This window comes from Dryobates pubescens, chromosome 9 (genome assembly GCF_014839835.1).
Source record: "Dryobates pubescens isolate bDryPub1 chromosome 9, bDryPub1.pri, whole genome shotgun sequence".
Taxonomy (NCBI): Eukaryota; Metazoa; Chordata; class Aves; order Piciformes; family Picidae; genus Dryobates; species Dryobates pubescens.
The window spans coordinates 3,782,745-3,807,141 of NC_071620.1; the positions used below are offsets into that span (position 1 = coordinate 3,782,745).

At 43.8% G+C, this 24,397-nt stretch overlaps 1 protein-coding gene across 2 annotated transcripts in view; it reads right to left on the minus strand.

The window, feature by feature from the left end:
• Window positions 1-24,397, minus strand: part of EPB41L4B (erythrocyte membrane protein band 4.1 like 4B) — a 200,057-nt gene that overhangs the window by 97,525 nt on the left and 78,135 nt on the right. For both annotated transcript variants that reach the window (XM_054164396.1, XM_054164395.1), the window contains exons 3-14: window positions 23,218-23,260; window positions 19,969-20,047; window positions 14,126-14,170; window positions 13,283-13,335; window positions 7,572-7,692; window positions 6,852-6,939; window positions 6,208-6,296; window positions 4,112-4,181; window positions 3,773-3,942; window positions 3,564-3,673; window positions 1,497-1,527; window positions 161-194 (exon numbers count right to left, since the gene is read on the minus strand). In XM_054164396.1, coding sequence (XP_054020371.1) covers window positions 161-194; window positions 1,497-1,527; window positions 3,564-3,673; window positions 3,773-3,942; window positions 4,112-4,181; window positions 6,208-6,296; window positions 6,852-6,939; window positions 7,572-7,692; window positions 13,283-13,335; window positions 14,126-14,170; window positions 19,969-20,047; window positions 23,218-23,260 — 933 coding nt within the window. The remainder of the gene's footprint in view (window positions 1-160; window positions 195-1,496; window positions 1,528-3,563; window positions 3,674-3,772; window positions 3,943-4,111; window positions 4,182-6,207; window positions 6,297-6,851; window positions 6,940-7,571; window positions 7,693-13,282; window positions 13,336-14,125; window positions 14,171-19,968; window positions 20,048-23,217; window positions 23,261-24,397) is intronic.

A 24,397-nucleotide genomic window follows, 5' to 3' on the forward strand; every position in this document is an offset into this window, starting at 1 on the left:
CACACTCTCCCCAGTTTCCCTTTAACTTCCAGTGTGATGCTGTTTACTTCTGAAACACCTCAGTGTCTCACCTTAGAGTAAGAAAAAGTAGCTGTACTAATTATAGACAGCAAAACCAGGAAAATGACAATACTCTCCTTAACAACTGTTATGCTCTTACCTGGTAGTTATGGACTTCAGGTGTATTTTTAGCACTAAGGAATGAAAAGAAAAACAATTAGCCATACTGGTTACACAAAAGCTATGTCAACATTTCCTATACTTCAGGGTTTTACTCTTCAGGGAAGTATTACAGTAAAATAAAATTCATACTCTTAAGGACATCAATATTTTATTCAAGGAGCACCTCTCCTACGAGGACAGACTGAAGGAGTTGGGGCTGTTCAGTCTGGAGAAGAGAAGGCTCTGAGGTGACCTAATTGTGGCCTTCCAGTATCTGAAGGGGGCCTACAAGAAGGCTGGGGAGGCACTTCTCAGGATCTCAGATAGTTATAGGACTAGGGGGAATGGAATGAAGCTGGAGGTGGGGAGATTCAGGCTGGATGTGAGGAGGAAGTTCTTCCCCATGAGAGTGGTGAAGCCCTGGAATGGGTTGTCCAGGGAGGTGACTGGGGTGACGTCCCTGGAGGTGTTTAAGCCCAGGCTGGATGAGGCTCTGGGCAGCCTGATCTAGTGTGGGGTGTCCCTGCCCATGGCAGGGGGGTTGGAACTAGATGATCCTTGTGGCTCCAACCCTGACTGATACTATGATGGTATACCCCATAGCAATCACAGTGCACCAAAGAGGGGTGCAAAATATTTTTCTTCATTTTACATTTATGAAGCAACAGAATCACAGAACTATTGAGGCTGGAAAAGACCTCTGAGATCATCAAGTCCAGCCTATGACCTACCACCCCACCATCAGCTAAACCATGCCAAGTGTCACATTTAATCTTTTCTTGGAGACCTCCAGTGATGGTGACTTCACCACCTCCCTGGGCAGTCCGTTCCAGGGCCTAACCAGCCTTTCTGTGGGGAAGTGCTTCCTAATATCTAACCTAAACCTGTCCTGGCACAGCTTCAGACTATGCCCTTTTGTCCTGTCACAAGTTGCCTGGGAGAAGAGCCTGACCCCCACCTGACTACAACTTCCTTTTAGGTAGCTGTAGAGAGTGATAAGGGCCCCTCTAAGTCTCCTCTCCACATTTATGTCAGTCTCAACATTTATGAAATAACACTAGATAAGTTAGTACAACAGCAGTGCACAGAAAGGAAATGTTCTACTTTAGCCTGATTTCAAACACCAAAGGGAAAAAAATGGAAGCACTGGAGTGTCATAGGGCAGTCTTCATGAAGACTCTGGTGCTGCATGAGACATCCCAAAACAATTAATCCTGCACCAGAGAATTTGCTTCAACAAAAGGTCTTTGGACCAGTGTTAAAAATGGTCTTCAGAATCCTTTTTGCTCAACAACAGCAACTGAGAGGTAGAGAGATCTTGGACAGTTACTTACCACAGCTGTGCTGCTTTCACAGGATTGTTTGCTTAAAAAGAAACAAAGAACAAAACCTTAAGATAAGTGAAAAAACCCTTGTGACTTGTGAAATATCAGTCATTTTGCAGCTATTTTTATTGGGATGTGACACAACAGCCTAAGTAAATCCTCAGAGACACATTTGCACAAATACATAAGAATTGCAAGTGCAGCCCTGGGCTTCCTGCAATCCCTGTGTGAGTACATAAAGTATGAGGCAGGGAACAAACCTCCCTCTGCTCCTCCAAGACTCAAAGTCCATCAAAGATGACAGCAAACAGAAGTATTCTTCCTAAATGTCACAAAAGAAGGACTTCTGGCTGAAAAAGTTCTGCACAAACAGAACACTCCTTTTCTCATCTTGCTGTAGCTACCATGTCAACACCACTGAGTCCCTTGGAAATAATAAGCTACCTCTTGCAAAAACTTTGTGTCTTACAGAAACCAGAGGAATCCTGAAGCTGCCAGTGGCCTGTGCCTTATTATAGCGAACAATGGTGGGCTAAAAACCCCATAAACAGGGAATACAGAAAGGCATTGAGGAATCTTGTCCAACAAGGTCTTAGCTTATGCTTTGGACAGGCTGGAAAGAACAGTGAAGAAGGCAGCTGAGTGACATAGATTTATCATTTCTTCTTCTTTACAAACAGCAATATTTTTCAAGAGCACTGAAAAACTGCTGAGTGATACAGCTGAAAATTCAAGTCTGCTGAATGTAGAAAGTGGATGACAAATGTAACGAGGCACTGTAGAGTCTCAAAGAGACTGGAGCTAGGAGAGAATGCAACACTTGAGGACTGTCACTAGGTACAGATCTTAATGACCAAGAGATATGTGAAAGACAGTATCTAAAGGGAGTTTTCAGATTAAATAAGCACGCTGTTGAACCCTCTGGAGGGAGATCATCTGGGTGTGACAGAAGTTCTGCCTGCCTGCTATGCACAGAGAACTAAACTGAGGATAAGCTACACTTTCTTTCTTCTCCCTGGTCTCACAGACCTAAGTGTGAAAGCACTAAGACTCAAGGTATAAACCTGCAGGTCTGACAGATGCTGTTGTTGTAATACCAGAACAATCCATTCTGCTTATGAAATCACCTCCACTTACCATTTAATTGACTCTCCTGTATCTCACTGTATTTAACAAATGTAATCATTATGCATTTCCCTAAAAACTTGACATGTATAATGGAAGAAGGGGGTGGGTTTAAAGCTTCTAGAAGGCGTGTTTGCCAGTCTTTTCCCCCCGTTGTACATGAGAAAGAGAGAGAGAGAAGTGCCTCATAATGCCACAAGGACTCTTCATGGAACTGATGGAGGTTCATATTGTAGAAATGCAAAGACATCCTAAGGGAATGTCAGCACACCCTGCTGCATACAGCAGCTCTATCTCCAGACTCAAATAGCACATCATTTAAAGGTGGTTGTCTTGTAATGCTTGTTTCCTAGGTTTTTCTACATGGAAGAACAATCGCAGCTTAAGCTTTGAAGGACAAGCGGCGAAACCACAAAGGAAAACAACTCCCTGTCATTCCATTTCTGCTCCCAGAGAAAGTCAGTTAAGGTCAGAGTCTAGATAGGTGAGTAACAGTCAGGAAAGCAGCAATAATTGCACAATGAGACTGCTCAGTGACCCTAAAACTATCTCACCAGATAAGCAAGCCAACAAGGCTTTTGTACACTGCCCCACTTTACAGGACAAACACACTTCCTTCAAAGAAAGCGTTCCATGCTTTCCCACATTTAGTCTGATGCAACCTTTCTTTCATTGCCCTCAACAGGGCAATGAAATAAACCATAACAATCTCCTCCTCCACAGGTGGGGGACAGACAAAGTAAGAGCAGACAGCAATGAACAACAGCAGAAGCAAACAACAGACTGACTTTGGAGAAAAGCACCACCCCACATCCATTCCCATCTTTCGGGTGGCACAATACACTTTCATTTTTCCACTGTGGCACTGATTTTCTGCCTGGATATGTTACTTCTCTGGGTTAACAGGTTACTTGCACGGCTGGCTCGGTGAACACACAGACAAACACTTACCCTTAAAAGTTGAATGTCTTCGAGAAGGGTATCTCTTGCTGGGCCTCCTCTCAAAGGTACTAGTCCTGCGTAATCTTGTCCCGTGCGTTGCTTGGTACTCTGTTCGCCCACTTGAAACACAGAAATGAAGTTGATTACTGCCTTCTGCAGGCCGTCGTGCCCGCTCCTTTGCAGGAACACAAACACGTCACTGCTACTCTGATACATACCTGAATCTGAAGCGTGATCCCAGCCTGATCAAGTCGGATCGGCTGGATTTACTGCTTGCTGGGGCTCGCAACCTGAAGAAAGCGTGGTGCTCCACCGCGCACTTCCACAAGTGCTTGCAGGTTTTGGCACTGTCTAACCGGAAAACAAACGTGTGCTCTTGCTCTCTGCCCTAGATGCAGAAACAAAAGCTTGGGAAGTTGGCGTGCACGACGCTGCTGTCCTTTTGCAGGAGAAATACAGCCTGGGCCAACAGTGTGCTGAGGCTTCCTTGGGTTATTACCAGCTTGAGCACACACCACACTTTGTTGGATCAGGTCCAAGTAACAGGAGAAAGTTACCTGTTCATCATCTTCTACAACCACAAATGTTAGTTTGCTCTTTTTAAAGTCCATTTTTGTGATTTTAGGCCTAAACACAAGAAGCAAAAAGAAAATTAATGGAAAGGTGGTATTTTGTAACCTGGGTGTGCTGGGTCACACCCATCCTTGATGGGTGCTGATAAGAACCCAGCCCCCAGGTGGACAAAAGAAACTTGATCCAGGTGGGCAGAGAGAGTTGGTTGGGGTTTTTCCCCACCTCCCAGGAGAAGGGGTCCCCCTGAGTCAAAGGTAGTCTATTCCACTCCCCCTTCCCTGTCCAGCAAGCTTATAAAAAGGATGGAAAACTTTCACTTCTCTCTCTTTCCCCTGCACATCAACTGCTATGAGGAGAGGCTGAGGGAGCTGGGGTTGCTTAGCCTGGAGAAGAGGAGGCTCAGGGCAGACCTTATTGCTCTCTACAACTCCCTGAAGAGAGGTTGTAGCCAGGTGGGGGCTGGTCTCGTCTCCCAGGCAACCACCAACAGAACAAGAGCACACAGTCTCAAGCTGTGCCAGTGGAGGTTTAGGCTGGATGTTAGGTAGAAGTTCATAGAAAGAGAGATATGCCATTGGAATGGGCTGCCCAGGGAGGTGGTGGAGTCACCACCACTGGAGGTGTTTAGGAAGAGACTGGATGGGGTGCTTGGTGCCATGGTTTAGTTGATTAGATGGTGTTGGATGAAAGGTTGGACTTGATGATCCCAAAGGTCTCTTCCAACCTGGTTAATTCTATTCTACTCTACTCTACTCTATTCTACTCTACTTGACAGAAGGGCCCCTACTGCTCCTGCTTCCTGCATCTACTACGTGGTCCATGCTGCATTCACATTTTCTAAAGAACTGAATCCATTTGCATCAAGGGAATCCAGTGCTGGCTGGGCCTGGTTTTCTATATTTTTCTTTTCACCATAAAACTTTTTAACCTTCCCTGTTAATGCTACATATATATATATAGATACATGTTTTGTTAAAAAACTACCTTTTTTACTTCCAAACTGATTCCAGACCACTTCTTTCATGATCTTACCTCTCCTTTCTCCTGCATAATTTGCTTTACCTTACCAGGAATGGGAGAGGGGGAGGGAATCTACATCTGTAATCATTTGGGCTTTTGGACTCCAGGTAAAGCCTTAAACCTCTACACTGGGACTATCCCCCCAAATGTATGGGGGAATTTTAATCCTCAAACACTTCTGGAATTGTGCAATTTCCATGAAGAGTGACTATTTTTCAGCTAGTATTTCATATTTGAGAATAATACTTCTAACCAAGCTAATTTACCTTCAGATTTCACCTTTATATCTTAACCTTGTAGATTCAGAATACAGAATTAACCAGGTTGGAAAAGACCTTTGAGGTCATCAAGTCCAACCTATCACCCAACACCATCTAATCATCTAAACCGTGGCACCAAGTGCCTCATCCAGTCTCTTCTTGAACACCTCCAGTGATGGTGACTCCACCACCTCCCTGGGCAGCACATTCCAATGGCCAATCTCTCTTTCTGGGAAGGACTTCTTCCTAACATCCAGCCTAAATCTCCCCTGGTGCACCTTGAGACTGTGTCCTCTTGTTCTGGTACTGGTTGCCTGGGAGAAGAGACCAGCCCCCACCTGGCTACAACCTCTCTTCAGGGAGTTGTAGAGAGCAAGGTCTCCCCTGAGCCTCCTCTTCTCCAGGCTAAACAACTCCAGCTCCCTCAGCCTCTCCTCACAGGGCTGTGCTCCAAACCCCTCCCCAGCTTTGTTGCCCTTCTCTGGACACATTCCATCAAATCAACATCTTTCCTAAACTGAGGGGCCCAGAACTGGACACAGTCCTCAAAGTGTGGCCTAACCAGTGCTGAGCACATGGGCAGAAAGACTTCCCTGGTCCTGCTGGCCATACTGCTCCTGATCCAGGCCAGGATGCCCTTGGCCTTCTTGGCCACCTGGGCACCCTGCTGGCTCATGTTCAGCCTACTGTCAAGCAGTACCCCCATTACAAAAGACAGCCAAGGTCTCATCATGTAAAGGAGAAAGATTTTAACATTTTAGCATTTTAACAGAAAGGATTATAACACAACATCAAATTACCAAAAGAATAAGCCTATTTTGTTGGCTCCTTCAAAGATCAATATGCCTGTTGGTGTCAGTCCAAGAGCATATTCACAACCATCTCTTCCCTGCAAGCAAGCACAGAATCAATAATTGGTATGTCATTATTAGTGCAAATCTCACTAATATGTCAAAATCCCTAGGCTTTAAACTAAGGAAGTTTCAGTTTTTTTCTTTTGTAACATTACAGAGCAGGAGAATATGCAGCTGTACTGGGTGCAAACTGAAAGGACTTTGAAACTGGAGGCTGCAGGGTGTGGGAGGAGGCTGTGTGCAGATGACTCTGATGCCCGTGGAAACTGCTCTGCATCAAGACTGCACCCAGATGAGTGCTCTTAAACTCAGGTGAGCCCACACTTTGGTTCACCTGTGTTTAAGAGCAAACAGCAGCTGCCAGGGGAAGGAGACACTATGGGAAAAACCTGAGGGATATGGGAAAACACATGAAAAGGGACACTGGGGCACATAGCTGGAGATGCACTCTTGGGAGGAAGCTTGCAAAAGGGAGGTACCTCTGAGGGATCATGGTCCACAAGGCAATTCACACCACAATAAGGACACCCCTGAGGGACTAACCCACACCAGGGCAGGGACCACATATGAATAAAATAAATGGATCTTACCTTAACTACATGCATATCTACACCATACATTTCTAGCCATTTAGCTTTGTTCAAGTAGCACAATTCAGCCTGCGCCGGGCTCTTTCCCCTAAGAACATAACATTTATTTATGCTTTATGGCATGATGCTTTTGTCCATCTCAGCAGATTCACAATTCATCCCCCTAACCCTTGTCTTTGGTCCTTCAAGCTTAGCGACACTAAATGGTATTTAAAGCTTAGCTTATGCTTTTACCCTCTTCCCTTCAAATGAAAATGAATAAGAGGAATGAAAACTTCAAAAGATCTAAAACTGCCAATAAGAATGAAAGTTCAGGTAAGACAGCATCACTGAGGCCTACCATACTGATTAACACAAGACAGCAAAAAGAGTTTGCCACCACCCTGAACACAAACCTCTGTGTGGGCATGTGCAAAAGGAGGAGAGAGTTTTTCAAAATATAAACTGGAGAAAGAGATGACTGCACAAAATATTATGAAATGATTTAAAGAAAAAAACAACCAAAAAAAAAGTAAAAACTCACTCTACCAACCTTTCCTAAATTGCTGCTTGCCATTTCTAGGGGAGGGGAGGGCTCAAGGCATATTTACAATACTTCTCAACTGACAAACATAATAACGGTTTCATGTCTGCTGAAGGGGCTCTTGTGGACATATTTGACTCTGGAAGAGAAGAAAACCTCCTGTTGCTAGAGACACCACTGCCACACAAGTGTCCTACCTGCACTCTTTCCATTTCTGAAAAATGTCAAATTCCATTGCTTCAGTCTGGTTTGGTGCAAACCTGAATTCAGACACGAGTTCTGGCGTGTGCTCTGGGAGCTCGCACTCTCCCAGTTCAGCTGCAATCAATGAATCGAAAAGTTAAAACCAGAAAACATTTTATTCCATAATCTCCACCAAGACAATGACAGTTTCTAAGTATGGTGTAAAAGAATGCACTTGTGCCAGAAGTCTAAGTTAACCATCCCCCCCCCCCACTCCAAGACACTCAAACCACATTTTACAGTGAAAGTCAAAGGCATTTGCAGGAGCAGTGTAAGGGTATTGTACAGAATTCTACTATCCAAGAATGTTGGCATTAAACCAGCCTAACTAAAGCCACTTCTTTAGATTTTTTTTTAGGCATTTAAAGAAAATAAAGCTTAAAAATCAATGCACTAAAGTTTCAGAAGAGGTTACTCAGAAACTTCCATTACAATGGGGTCATTCTTTCGAGTCCAAAACACTTCCCCTTCCACTGCACGCTTCTTGCATTACCGTTTTGTCAATATATGAAGATAATCTTTGTCAAGAAACCTGTGATGAAGTTATGGTGTGTGTTTGGTTTATTTTTAAACCACAGTGGTGCCTTAAGGTTCAGATTAACTAATTTTTAAGGAAAGAAATACTCCTTAACATAATTTAGGTGCTACTTTCTATTTATTTATTTGTTTTCTCTGCTTAGGGCCTGGTCTCTTCTTTCCTAGGAGCAGAAGTCTTGCATACTCTACTGAGCTCATCAGGATATGCAAGTGCTGAGCATCTCAGTGACTGACACCCTTAACTGCTACGTGTGCAGCACACTTTACTGCTGGGATCTCTCAGCTATGCAAAGAGATTGCAATGTCACTGCCTCAGGACTGAGATAAACATCACTGGCAGAAATATCACATGGCACTTGGAATATGATACGATTCCAAGCCAGGTCTTACTCAGTTGGTTTTTCCTGACAACTACTACCACAAAACCAAAACCAAACCACCAAACCAAAAAAAAAAAACCACAAGCATAGAGATCACTTTTAAGAGAACATTTCACTGCCTCAGGGCATTTTTACATGTTACAGCTGCAAAATTAATTCACTCCCAGTCTTCAAAAATACACAGCAGGATGCATTAGAACACAGAAGTTCCATTCAAAATGCAAGTTGTTGACTGATACACCTACTATGTGGTTTTGAGCACTTGAGCTGCTTTGCTCAAACATTTAGAATAGAATACATAGAATAAACCAGGTTGGAAGAGACCTTCAAGATCATGGCGTCCAACCCATCAACCAATCCAACACCACCTAAACAACTAACCCATGGCACCAAGCACCCCATCAAGTCTTCTCCTGAAAACCTCCAATGACAGTGACTCCACCACCTCCCCAAGCAGCCCATTCCAATGGGCAATCACTCTCTCTGTATAGAATTTTTTCCTAACATCCAACCTAAACCTCCCCTGGCGCAGCCTGAGACTGTGTCCTCTTGTTCTGGTACTGGTTGCCTGGGAGAAGAGACCAACATCCGTCTGTCTACAACCTCCCTTCAGGTAGTTGTAGAGAGCAATAAGGTCACCCCTGAGTCTCCTCCTCTCCAGGCTAAGCAACCCCAGCTCCCTCAGCCTCTCCTCATAGGGCTTGTGTTCCAAACCCCTCACCAACTTTGTTGCTCTTCTCTGGACTCGTTCCAGCAAGTCAACATCCTTCCTAAACTGAGGGGCCCAGAACTGGACACAGGACTTGAGGTGCAGCCTAACCAGTGCAGTGTACAGGGGCAGAATGACCTCCCTGCTCCTGCTGGCCACACTGTTCCTGATGCAGGCCAGGATGCCTTCTTGGCTGCCTGGGCACACTGCAGGCTCATGTTCAGTCTACAGTCAACCAGCACCCCCAGGTCCCTCTCTGTCTGGCCACTCTCCAGCCACTCTGACCCCAGCCTGTAGCACTGCATGGGGTTGCTGTGGCCAATGTGCAGAACCCGGCACTTGGATGTGTTCAATCTCATGCTGTTGGACTCTGCCCATCTGCCCAGCCTGTCGAGGTCCCTCTGCAGAGCCTCTCTGCCCTCCAGCAGATCAACTCCTGCCCCCAGCTTGGTGTCATCAGCAAATTTACTGATGATGGACTCAATGCCCTCATCCAGATCATCAATAAAGATGTTAAAGAGCATGGGGCCCAGTACTGATCCCTGGGGCACACCACTAGTGCCTGGCTGCCAGCTGGATGTGGCACCATTCACCACCACTCTCTGGGCTCGGCCCTCCAGCCAGTTCCTAACCCATCGCAGTGTGCTCCCATCCAAGCCATGGGCTGACAGCTTGGCCAGGAGTTTGCTATGGGGAACGGTGTCAAAGGCCTTGCTGAGGTCCAGGTAGACTTTAGCATTCCTGCATTCCAGGTAGAATTTAGCATTCCTGAGGATATTAAACAGATTGACTTTGTTTCCAGTAACTGCCTCACATTTTTTTGTTCTAAACAGTAATCTTCCATGATGAATTACAGTATTCTTTTTTTCTTAAGAGACAGTTCAGCTCTGCTGCTGCTTGATCTGCATTGGAAGCCTACTCAGCTCAGATGTTGCCAGGAATTACTGGCAGTCCAGTCTCCAGTTTGTGAGAGGGAGCCACAAACACACAGACTAGTAAGGAAGACTTCAGGGTAAAAAAAAGTCAGAAACTGAAGTTTGATGTGTTGAAAATCATCTAGGAAAAATATGGGAGATTTCCTTACTATTTAACAGAGAGAAAAGGCAGGGGACACACAATAGCCATGATCTTTAGTAAACCTTGCAGAAACATTTTTAAAAGGAAGTTTCCTAGGAAGTTTTTTGAAAGCTGGAAGTCCATGTTTATCTGTAAATATATTGTTGATTCTTTTACACAGAAAGGAGGAAAAACAAGTTTGCACTGTGTCCCATGAAAATGTCTTGTGATTAAAACTGGAGATCTGAGATAAAGTCTTCCTTTTGGGTTTAACTAGCAGTTTCAAAAGTGTGTCTGATTACATACAAAAGCCACTCAAGACTAATGAGGGAGTTAAAAACTTAGATTCTAATAGTGATGATTCAAGTGTGCTTACAATCTTTCTGTAGATCATCCCTAAATGAAGCACACAATTATGTCTATGCTTCACAAGTCACCAACTACCTGAAGGGAGATTGTAGACAGGTGGGGGTTGGTCTCTTCTCCCAGGCAACCACCAACAGAACAAGAGGACACAGTCTCAAGCTGCACCAGGGGAGGTTTAGGCTGGCTGTTAGGAAGAAAGAGAGACTGGCCATTGGAATGGGCTGCCCAGGGAGGTGGTGGAGTCACCATCACTGGAGGTGTTTAGGAAGAGCCTGGATGAGGCACTTGCTGCCATGGTTTTGTTGAGTAGATGGTGTTTGGTGATAGGTTGGACTCGATGATCTCAAAGGTCTTTTCCAACCTGGTTAATTCTATTCTATTCTATACTGTAAATTGATCTTATTTGCTAGAGACATTCCTTCAACAAACCAACAGTATTTGTTTGAAAGGTGATTCACATAAAATGCCAGCCTTGGAAACTGCTTTTTGAAACTAAGAAAATTACTTAAACAGAACTTCCTTGATAATGAAAATGTATGAAGTGCAAAGGCTGACCCGTGAAGAAAAAAACAAGGTTTTCTTTTAGAGGACTTAAGAGTACCAATCCCTAAAGAGGAATTTGTAACTTTTTCTTCTCTCATAGGAAAGCCACACTAAGGGGCAAGACTGGACTTTACAGACATTTCCTCCAACTCCCACTAGCTGAAATAATGAAATCATTTTGAAGGAGTGCAGTGTGATGTCAAAATAGCAGAGAAGTGAAACTGAAAAAAGACAGTAGAAACGTAGAAAAGCATGCTCCCACTGCCAGTGTCAAGAAGTGTTTAGGTACCTAGTTGGAGACATTATAAACATGATGGATGGCTGTTTTATGACATTTACAGAGTAACCACAGGTATCAGTCACTACCCAACATGTTAACACAACAACCTATTACTCTTTTCCTGGTTCTCCTTGCTTAGTAAGGGAACCCACACCCTGTGCTGCTGAGAGAGCGGTGTCTGTCAGCAGAGGGAAATCTTCTCCTTCTCTTTAGTGTCCCCAGCATCAGAAGTACACAGAGATGTTGGAGTGAGGCCAGAGGAGGGTCACAAGAATGGTCCAAGGGTGAAGCCACCTCTGCCACGGGAACAGGCTGAGGGAGCTGGGGGTGTTCAGCCTGGAGAGGAGAAGACTCCAGGGGCACCTTAGAGCTGCCTTCCAGTACCTGAAGGGATCCTGCAGGAAGGCTGCAGAGAGACTTTTCCTGAGGGTGTCTAAAGACAGGACAAGAGGGAATGGTTTGAAGCTGAGGCCGAGCAGGGTTAGACTGGAACTGAAGAAGTTCTTCACTGTGAGGGTGGTGAGATCTGGAACATGCTGCCCAGGGAGGTTGGGGCTGCCTCCTCCCTGGGGGTGTTTAAGGCCAGGTTGGATGAGGCCTTGAGCAACCAAGTCTAGCTGAGAGAGGTGCCCTGGAGCAGATGATGTCTGAGGTCCCTTCCAACCTGAGCCATTCTATTATCCAGATCAGAGGTAAGGTTACCAGGGCTTTTATCTTTGAAAATGGAAACAACAAATCAAATATGGGCTTCAGATTTTCTTTATCTCAGAATGAAAAATGGAGTTTGCCTGCAGCAGTACTTTGCACATCTAACAATCAGAGCTGTGCTGGGCTAGTGCAGAATAACCCTAAGATTTATACCTTTTGCTGTTTGGAGCTGAATTCCTAGTTTTAGCCCATCTAGAACCAGCAAATTATTTCTGCTGCTGTATTGAACTAAAAGACTTTGCCTAAGCACTTCATGAGCCATTGCCAACCAGCAGCAGAACAGGAACAGTATTATTTACTTTGATTAATTATGCTGTTGGTATGGCTGAAATGGGCCAGTTCACTACACTTCCTTCCAGAAAAAAAAAAATTAACTCAATTTGAGCTTCATCACACAATTTTCCTTCCCATCCACAACACAAATCTCCTGGAATGGAATTAATGTTTTTATTAACATGTTAGCAGCAATAAATAAAGACAAAAAACCCCAAATAAATTGCCCTTTCCTGTAATAAACCAGGAAAATTTAGTGTCCTAGGATTTTTATTTATTTTTTTATCTTGCAACCCTTGCTCCTGACACATAAGTAATCTCAGTTCTTTCTGTCTGGTACCTGGTGCCCTGTTTCCTCCTTGCCTGGTAAACACCTCCAGTGTCCAGGCCTGCAGAGGCTTGGTCTCCTAAGGACTGTCCAGGCAGAAGCAAGTCCGTATTTGAAGCTACACCTGCAGGAACCCATCTACTACAGAGCATGTGCTGAAGGGCCAGCTGGCTGGTCAGGCTGAAGTGGTAACACTACACAGACAACACAGCTTCTCCCTCAGTATACAGCTATTTGAAGTCTTTCATCCTTGGTCAGCCCCCAGCTTCCACAAAACCTTTGGCTATCCATGCTTCTGAGGCTCTGCCACTTTTGGCAACTGTAGTTCAGAAGTAATGAACAGAGAGAAGTCAGGAAAGTGAGCTCTCTAAAAAGTCTTCTCCTCTGATAAAAGAGTGGGATTTACATTCTAACAATGAGAAGGCACTAGTAACAAAGAGTGAAAAGACACATTGAGACAAACCTCTTTCATAAAGACTGCCTACCTTGAAGACACAGAGCTGACAATTCAACAGCCGTTTCGTACGGGCATTTCAGTCTTAAAAAGAGAAAGAAAACAAATCAAGGCATAAAAAGCATATCCTTTTTGTCAGTGAGTTCCTCTTACAATGAAGCTAAACAGAAGTCTGACATAAGAAATGAAAACATTAACTTCTACAGGCTATTAATGATTTGAAACACACACAATTATTTTTTACTTTTATATGATTGCTTCCTAACTGGGTACATTTAAACTAGACACATGGTATGCTCCACCTTAAAACAAGCTTGAACTAATAGCAGCAACATTGAATCAACTCAGAAACCATTTTTGATTCAACACTGTCTTTTTGAACTTATGTTTTTGAGGGATGTGTGTGTGTCATGTAATAAAAATAGAACAGGTGTGAATTCATTGGCCAGGATGAGGCTATAAAGACAAAATCTTTTTGCAGGGTTGATCTGTACAGAGAGTACATCCTCGATTTTAGCCTACCACACTGAAAAACATGGCAAGCCCAAATTACATTTTCAAGTCATGGAAGTCAGGATACTGTTTGCTGTCTTGATACATTTCCATCACCTGGTCAATTCAGCAAAGGCCTTTACTCATTCTGTTTGTCAATAATATAGTCACAATGCTCACAAACTCATAGATTTCTGTATTCTAAAGAGGAAAAACCCAGCCAAACCAAAACCATGTGGAACTGTAAGTCATGTTTATGACCTGTGCATGACTATCATAAAGAATCAGATGATCCTGTAGTTTAGGTAAAATTTTAGACCACTAAGGGATGATCTATTAGAAATATTTTAAACTACAGCTACAAGAGTAAAGAAGTACTTACTTCCCTGACAGGATATCTTGTCGAAGCTGTAATACAAACAGGTACCTGACAAATAAAAATTCAGAAAGTCAAAAGCCCCAATGGCTGGAAAAATATCCAAATTGATTGAGCAGTCACAACATTCTCATTAACTTGCTCTTTAAAAAAAGACCTTTGAGATCACTTAGATACTCCCTGCAGCCTTCAAAGTTCCCACAGTTTTCACTAAAATCAAACCCAAGAAAACATTTTTCACCTACTGGATGTGTTCAGAATCAAAGAATAGCAGGGGTTGGAAAGGACCTCCAGAGACCATCTAGCCACCCACCCCTCCCCCCGCACCCTCCCCAGCTAAAGCAGGTACAAGTAGATCAGGTTTCACAGGAACTCATCCAGGTAGGTTTTGAAAGTCTCCAGAGAAAGAGACTCCACAATCTTACTGTTAGGGATGTGCTCTTAGCACGCACTACCTCAACCTGGATGTTATTGACACTCCAGTGTTTTTCTTGAACTCTCTCTTGCCCAGTTCAAGCAACAACTGACCTAGCGCCAAAACACAGGTGAAGGCAGGAAGGCTTCAGGGCTACTTTCTCAAACACAAATACACATGATGTAATGGGGTTAACAGTCTCTGCTTCCCTCCAACACAGATGTGAGAGAAGGTAACACCAAAAGATTCTGGGTTGAGATAAAGGGCTTTAATGACAAAAATGAGATAATGCAACATACAATTACCTTAGCCTATTTGCAGGGAAAGCACAGCAAAATGCAGACAGCACCAGCCAGCCAGCTAACCCAAACTCCCCCTCCACTTCCCAGTGCAAGAGAGCAATACTCCAAACCTGGAACCCGAAAGTAGCAACCAGTACAGGAAGCCTCTCCTGTTACAATCTGAACTTCAAGCCCCATAATACTTTGCTCCAGCCATTTCATTTTGAAGCTGGCATGAGGCAGCAGATTCAACTCAACACATGACAAAGGGAAAAACCCAAAGTGGGCAAAAGGGAAAGCTCAGACTGATTTTTCATTTAAAATAGCAGAGAAGTTCTGAATAAAAGAACTTGGATTCCACAGAGCCCACACAACTACTCAGAAGGCCAAGCAGGGTTTTACAGCCTTCCTTCCAATTGTAATAGTATTTTTAGCTGTTGTCAATCTTCAGTTCTAGGCACACTTCATGTTTCACAACCACTCAGCACTGGTGCCTGAGGCATGTAGATGCACTCCAGGTCATGCAAGAGCTCTCCACAAAATAGGATAGGATAGGCAAAGGCAGGCTCTGCACTGCTCTGGACACTGATGGGTGAGGCTTGCAATGAAGAGTGACTGAAGATAAGCAAGCATGAAGGACTAACAGGGAGTCAACCCAGTAAATGGAGATGTAAGCCTCTCCTAAAAATACAACGGATGCTAGAAAGGCAAATTGGTTTTCATCATAGAGGGTGTGTTGTAAACATGGTGAAGGATGAACAGTTGGAATCAGATAGGAAAACAGAAAAGGAAGATTCAGAAAGACTTATCATGATACACTAAAGCAGAATCAGATTTATCCAGGTTAGCTCTGTGTCTCTGATTCACATACTTGGTTAATATTTGACTTGGCAATCAAACCTGGGATTTTGCATGCGTAGATTAAAGGCAGACAAATGTATTTAGTGCTCTTGTTGTTTCTCTCTGATGATTCACAATATTATGAACTTTTCTAAATTTGCAAGAAAAAACCAGGGTAGCCCTTCCATCAGTGCCAGCTGGCCTGTGCAGCACCACCACTCTGCTCTGGTTGGTGTGATGGGTTACACCCATCCTGGAAGCAGTGCGGGGAGGGCTTGTGAAAGCATTGCCCTCCCTGGAGGTCGTTTTCCCCCTGGGAAACTAAGTTAGTCTGTTCCACTCCCCCTCCCTGCCCAGCAAGGCTATAAAAAGGACACTGCAGCCATTAGCTCTCTTGGCACCTGCCTTTAGCCCGGACGAGGACTGCCGCTGGTTCCCTGCTTCTCTGCCACGTGGTCCTCCCTGCTGCACCCACGCCTTTGCAAAGGACTGGTTTTGTATTGCATATTTCTTTTTTCCCCATCCATTCTTGTTCCTTACCCTTGTGAACCCTACCTGTTATTGTTACATACATATATATATCTATATACTGTTAAAAGAAAATTCTCTACCTCTCTACTTCCAAGCTGAATCCAAATTATTTCTTGGTGGATTTGCTTCTTTCCTTTCTTTTCCTCTCTATTGGGAAAGAGGAGGGGGGAGTGGGGGAGGAATTCTCAGCCTGGCCCCCATCTGAGCTCTTAAGTCCCAGTTAAGGCTTGAACCACCAGTTGGTATGGCTTATTCTTGGTCCTTTTCTGGGAGTAGACTGATAAGCTTTGGCATCTCCATTGCCAACTCTCCAAATAGGCAACACACCTTAGAAAATTCTCCACAACACACAGGTACAGACATATTCCTCTGTTATTTTTTCTAATTAAAGAAACTAATCAGGTTCCCTAAGAGTGCCAGAAGTAGTGCACTGGATTTCAGCTTTTAATGGAAAAAGCCAGGGTGGGTGAAAGGTTGCAACACTTCCCCATTACTGTGCTTATCATGGGATGTGACTCCAGCTTCAATACAGACCACAAGAAAAACACATCTCCACAAAGAATATTGAACACCCCTCCAAACAGGCCAGTTCATGGTTACTGTTGATGATTGTTTTATTTTCTCTTCTTCCTCTCTGGTGGGTTGGAAATTCCTCCCCTCACCCCCAACATTAAATTTGCCAGACCAGCCCATTTGGAAGCAAATGAAGCTGTATTTACAAGCAAAACTACAATCTACAATGGAATGCAATGGATATGTACAAAATATACAGCATTTGTAATATTTACAGATAATAATAAACAGCACATGAACCCCCACCCCGGCCAAGGACCAGGGGAAGCTACTAGCTTCTCCCTCTCTGCCTCCCCCTTATGCCCCCTGTACAAAAAAAAAAAGGGACAAGAGAAAGGAGCAGAGAAGTTAGACTTAGCCAAAACAATGCAGCCAAGGTCAAGCAGAAGCCAGCAGAAGCACAAAGTTAGTATCTCCCAGCCCAAGGAAGCGAGAAGATAGAGAAATTGTCTTTGGAACTAAATTTTATGGTAGATATCTTTTCCCTGGGATTGTTTAGAATTATTGTTATTTTCCTTTTTACACCCAAGAGTGATTTCTTTACATTTTACTACTTTCCGTTCAAGATCTGTGGAAAATTTTAAAGCCATAGCCAAAAACAATCATAGAATCAATAAGGTTGGAAGAGACCTCAAGGATCAGCAAGTCCAACCTGTCAACCAACACCTCATGACTACTAAACCATGGCACCAAGTGCCACATCCAATCCCCTCTTGAACACCTCCAGGGATGGTGACTCCACCACCTCCCTGGGCAGCACATTCCAATGGCTAACCACTCTCTCTGTAAAGAACTTTCTCCTCACCTCAAGCCTAAACTTCCCCTGGCACAGCTTGAGACTGTGTCCTCTTGTTCTGGTGCTGGTTGCCTGGGAGAAGAGACCAACCTCCACCTGGCTACAACCTCCCTTCAGGTAGTTGTAGAGAGCAATAGGTCTCCCCTGAGCCTCCTCTTCTCCAGGCTAAACAACCCCAGCTCCAAAACCATGGAACGCTTCACGAATTTGTGTATCGTAATCTCATTCCATTTCCACTTGGAATAATTTTCAGCACATAGTTGCTCATCTTTGCTTTTTACTCAACATGCTATATGGAAAACATGACCCAGCTAGCACAAAGATTCTTAAACCCCCAGCAACAGCCAAAACTACTTTCTTCAACAATAATAACTAAAAAAAAAAAAGGCAACTGTTAGCTCACTGTAAAATTACTTTCCAGCTAATTTTAATTTTTCTTCCAATGGCCTTCTGTCAAGCTTATAATTAACAAGAAAATGTTGTTCATGATACCAAAAATTGAGCTGACTCAAGTGTTTTTCTAACTAAAATAGTCTTCTGAAATGTCACCTTTCAGCAGTAATTAGATCACAAAGCACCAGAGGTTAATGCGTCCAGAGGAAATGTCTTGATCACAACAATGATCACACCAGCTCAGAAACCCCCATCTTGTCGTGACTAGGCTCATATGTTTCAGAGGATTAAGCAGGAAATCCTGTGGAAGCCAGTATCAGAATAATTTGACCACAGCAAAAACGTAATGCTTGTCAGTTGGGTACCCTGATGCATGGAGACTTGTGTGAGATTTCAGAAAATGTTATTTTTACTAATTTCACTGCTCCAAAATGATCCAGTCTGTTGGATTCCCTGAGACCTTATACTCAATTACAGAAGTGCCAGGGAGTTGTAGAGGTTAATTATACCTTATATAGGAATATGCCCATTTTATTGAATTAACACTGCTGCACTAAACTGATAATGGATGTTAATGCCAGTATCATAAGATGATGGCAATGAGCTCTTTGTTCTTGTCTCAGGCAGTAAAAAAAACACCTAAACATGTGCAACAGCAGACAGGAAAGGAGACAGTAAACATATGCCTGCAGGAATCAGTTGAATGTTAAGTGTCACATGCACATGAACTATGGCAGTCAACAATCTTTAAACACCTTAGGCTGACTAGAGTACACTGATTATTGCCAAGCAAAATAGAAGACAAAGTGCACTACATTGAGAAACAGAGCAAATAAAATCACATAAAGAGAGATGATTACTATGAAAGAAAACACAGATTTTTGCAGATACAAAAGATAAATATATCCTTTTCCTTCAGCTGCTCCTTTCCCAATATCCAGAATATACTCTAGATTCCACCAGGGTGCTATGAATCCAGTGAAGTATAGCCCTCATGGCACAGAAAAAACACCCCACCACCAAACCTCCAGGTATTCCAAGGTGACTTTTACATCTTTGCACCACCAAAAACTCATGGGGAAATGGAAGAGGTTCAATCAAACAACTGTTAATGAAGAGTTCAAGCTGCCTGTCCCTTATGACCTTTGTACCATTATTAAATCACTCCTGAGTCTCAGAACAAGTGGGACACAGCAGAGCATGTGTATTGTAGTGGGACAGAGGTATGGCAGGAGTCACTGATATAAAAAGCAGCTGTCTTGCAGCTGCAGCTCTCCCCACCCAATGCTTTCTTTCTCATGTTAAAGCACCAGAACACAGCATGTGCTACAGACTGAACCGCTTGGAGAGGCCATGAATGTTTTCTGGAGCAAATAAAAAAAAATGATGACATTTCCCTGACAGCTGGAAAACACCTACATCAGACAAAATGAACACCCTCAAATCACTAGCTTACAGTACCCACATATACACCTGTGACAGGTTGAGGCTAACCCCCTCCCCACCATGGGCAAGAAGTAACGACTCAGACAAACGGACTGCAAAAGCGGTGCAAAGTTTAAATGAGAAGCGGTGAATGCTTACAGAGAGCCAGAAGCACAGTGACAAAAGATATCCCAAAAGCACAACCAGAAATATCCCATCCCCACCTGAGGGTACACCCAAGACCCCCACAGCTCCTTCTTCTCCCCCTCCCACTCCACCGCTAGGCTAGTCTCAGCTGGCCAGATCTGAGACTGCCCATCCCCCTGGCCTTGGGCCTACCCAGGCCCAAGGCCGGCAGACATCTCCCCCAAGTTACCAGGTGGTGGCGAGGGAAGAAAGAGAAAGTGCCAGACCCCGCGCCGAGATCTTATAGTGGTGCAGGGTATTATGGGATGAAATACCTGGCTTCCTGTGTCCAGCCACTGGGCTGGGCTTCCGGACACAGGAAGCACCCCTCATATGAGCACAGCAGAGGGCACCCAGCCCAAACTGCTACAACATCAGATGTCTTATTCACCCCTCAGGCAGTTCCTACCTTGTAAACTCCTCATGAAGGTTGTTTGGTTCTGATGAGTAGTACTTAATTCGAAAATGCAATGTATATGGAGGTCCAACTGCATATGGGGAAAAAAAAGAAGTTTACACTCGTTTCAGCTGTGCTAAGGCAGAGCAACAGCCACCACCCCACAACCCAAGAAGCCCAAAACAAAGCATGGTTTTCCAATCCCTCAAAGAACCAAACATTTAATGTTTTTAAACAGCATGCAATAATAATCACAAAATATGATTACCATACTTTATGACACTCTAATCTTTAGATTAATCAAACAACAGTCATTTGCCAAACACTTTTATTCAAAGAGGTGTGCCTCACAGCAAGTTCCAGATATGCTGCCTACTGCTAGGGGCACGGAGAGGGAGGCAGTGGATAGTCCTTCTTGTTGCCAGCACAAACAGAAGTAAAAAAGAACACCCACCCTACAGATCAGCTTTCAATTGACACAAGCAGATGAGAAAAGGTAAAATATGGTGAAAAGTGCTAGAGAGGATTCTGGAAGGAACCCATGACCACGGAAATCTAGCTAACTCCATGAAGCAGACTTGCAAGAACTGTTGTTTTCTAATGCTAGAAGGTGAATTAGGTCCTATTTTCTGTGTAGCAGATAATAAAACACTACCTCACTATCATGACACTACGGCCAATGCATCTTTATCTGCCTAAGCCTCATCTTCCAGACGAACAGCCTGCTGATAGAGTAAGTGCTAGAAAAATTACTTTTCCACAGCTTTCTAAGGTCTTCTGTAACACCACATCAACCACATCAATATAAGTGCCTATTAATGATCCACTCTATTCCAGGAAGTGCAGCCAAAATTCTAAGCATAAGAGCTCTGATGTTGTGTCCAACATTAGCTCCTAGAAGACAGAGGTTACAGTACCCTAGGCTGAGTTTAGACACCACCGTTAAGGTCTGCATCAACAAGATAATGGGTCTTACCTGCCCACTGCTGGAAAAAGAAACCAAAGGCAAAAAAACCCAGTGAGAATATCAGCCATGAAAGAGGAACTCTCCTCAGATCACCTGCTGACTGCAAGGTGAAGTATCCTGTTGTGAGACTCACCAAATTGCTTTCATCTTTGGCATTCCCATCACAGGCCCACTTCCTTTCAAAACAGGCCCTTCACATATTAAACAGACAAAACTGTGCAACTGTACTGGTTGAAGGTGTTACGGAATCATTGATTTTTCACTTTAAGACAGATAAAGAAAAGGATGAAGTTATCACGGAAAGTGCCCCTGTAAATCACTTAGCAACCTAAGGTGAAAGTAGTCTGTCATATGATCAAGGACCAGTACCGGGACCAGGCTTGTTCAACACCTTTGCTGGTGACATGGACAGTGGCATTGAGTGCACCCTCAGCAGGTTTGCTGACAACACCAAGCTGTGTGGTGCAGCAGACATGGTAGAAGGAAGTGATCCATCCAGAGGAACCCTGACAGGCTGGAGAGCAGGGCCCATGACAAACTCATGAGGTTGAACAAGACTAAGTGCAAGGTCCTGCATCTGGGATGAGGCAATCCCAAGCACTGATATAAGCTGGGAAGGGACTGGCTTGAGAGCAGCCCTGAAGAAAAGGACTTGGGGGTGGTGGGGGATGAGAAGCTCAACAGGGGCCAGCAGTGAGCACTTGCAGCCCAGAAAGCCAACCAGAGCCTGGTCTGCATCAAGAGAAGCATAGCCAAGAGGTCTCACTCTGGTGAGACCCCACCTGGAGTACTGTGTCCAGTTCTGGGAGCCCTATTACAAGGATCTGGAGGTGCTAGAAGGTATCCAGAGAAGGGCCACAAGGATGATCAGAGGGCTGGAGCACCTTTCCTATGAGCACAGAGGGAGTTGGGGCTGTTCAGTCTGGAGAAGAGAAGGCTCTGAGGAGATCTTCCTGTGGCCTTCCAGTATCTGAAAGGGCCTACAAGAAGGCTGGGGAGGGACTTTTCAGGGTGCCAGGTAGTGATAGGACTAGGGGGAACGGAACAAAAATAGAAATGGGTAGATCTAGATTGAATGTTAGGAAGAAGTTCTTCCCCACAAGGGTGGTGAAACACTGGAACTGGTTGCCTAGGCAGGTGGTGGAAGCCTCCTGCCTGAAGGTTTTTAAGGCCAGGCTGGATGTGGCTCTGAGCAACCTGATGGAGTGTGAGGTGTCTGTGCCCATGGCAGGGGGCTTGGAACTAGATGATCCTTGAGGTCCCTTCCAACCTTAGCAATTCTATGATGAAAGGTGAGACAAATGCCAAAACCTTCCCCATAGCATCTATCTTTACCATCTGTGCTAGCAGACTGACACACACTGGAGAGAGAGCTAACTGTCCTGAAGACCTTTGAAAAAGTCCTCCACCATTTACAAATATTGTCTAGACATTTAGATACTTATTAGAAAGAAAGGCAAAGCACCACTGAAGCAATCAAGTGCCATCTCTGTAAGGTACTGCAAGGGGGACAATTTCCTTGCTGTATTTTAATCTCACAGAAGCTATATTTGAAACAGGCAATTGCTGCAGTATATTAACAAAATATGTTAGTACTGACGCTGCACTGCATCCAAGCCTGAAAACAGATTATTGCAGATCCAGGAAGAACTTGCCTGCATTAGCCCTTTTCAACAAAAAACTCAGTGGCCAAACCAAATCACTCCACTCAAATCTCTCTTTAACAGCAGGTATTTCACAGAATCACAGAATGTTAGGGGTTGGAAGGGACCTTGAGAGACCTTCTAGTCCAACTCCCCTGCCAGAGCAGAATCTGTTCATTTCATTCATAATAAAAACCAAACCAAACCAAACCAAAAACAACCAACCAAAAACCCCACCAAAACCATTACACAATGAAATAGTTTCCATTTACTCTCTTAAAAAAAAAAAAAAGAAAAGAAAAGAAACCAACAAAACAACCAAACAGGAAGCCTGCTCTGGAACAGAAGCAGTGTCAGAAACAGCGATCTGTGTCCAAGCAACCTGACTTCACAGATCACCCTGGAATTACCTGGGAACATACAATGCCTCAAACAAACAGTCCATGCTTAATAAGGGCTGCTGAAACTGGTGCATTGCTTGCAAGTGCACTTAGACATTAAATGCCAGCCAATTAGCCATTTAATTAAGTCTGTTCCTAAAGAAATATTTATTCCATTAAAGGCCATATTTCAACACTTCAAATCATGTTCAAATACTCCAAGTTCAAACTCTTAAAGAAACCACAAAATAAGCAGGGACACGGTACTTACTTTTTATTTGCTTCTTAATGAATTTTGAATGGTCCAACCAGTGCTAAAAAGAGAAAATCCACCTTTAAAAGCAGTTCTATGTTAAGATGTTGTTGACACAAGAATTATAGTAGAAATTCAACAGATAAGACTCTCTGGAAAGGAAGTATCACCATAGTTATTTGCTAAACTTCTACACATTTACCAAAGTGTTTAATTGCACATTCACCAACCTACCTTCTTTCATCAGGGAATGCTTGACTTATAAATACATCAGTACTGTCAGGGAAGTTTCACTCTTTCCAAGGGGAAACCTCAGAATCCAAAGACACAAAGCAGTTGTGTAAGGAAAACACCCTTTTGTCCCCAAGTTTAACGGGCACAAAAGTGCTGCTGTAGACAGCAGGACAAACCCCTGGGTTTCATTCTCCTTTCAACTCCCTTATTTGATGGAGACCATCCAGATCCTGTGCTGTCCTGCCTTTCATTGAATAGAGTAGAATAGAATTAACCAGGTTAGAAAAGACCTTTGAGATCATTGAGTCCAACCTATCATCCAACACCATCTAATCAACTAAACTATGGCACAAGTGCCTCATCCAGGCTCTTCTTAAACACATCCAGTGATGGTGACTCCACCACCTCCACAGGCAGCATATTCCAACAGCCAGTCACTCTTTCTGTGGAAAAACTTCTTCCTAACATCCAGCCTAAACCTCCCCTGGCACAGCTTGAGACTGTGTCCTCTTGTTCTGTCACAGGTTGCCTGGGAGAAGAGACCAACCCCCACCTGGCTACAACCTCCCTTCAGGTAGTTGTAGACAGCAATAAGGTCTCCTCTGAGCATCCTCTTCATTGCTCCACAGCAAAGTTTTTTCAAGGTAAGGGAGACTTAATTCCTACTACCAGGATTTCAGGAAATGCTGATGCAGACTCCACTTCTCTTTTCACATTAATGGCAAAAGATCTTGAATAAATGGAAATTTTATAATTAATAAAAAAAGCATGACTCCCAGTCAAGTTTATGCACTCTCTTGTCACTGCAAGTTGCATCTACAAAAGAGCAGCAATAGACTCTGGTGTAAATTTAGCTTAAATCTCTGACTGTCTCTGCGCCATGTCCTACAAAACACTGCAATCTGTTTTGAAGCTACCCCTGGTAAATGCTCTGGTTGCACAAGGTAACAAAACAGTATTTGGA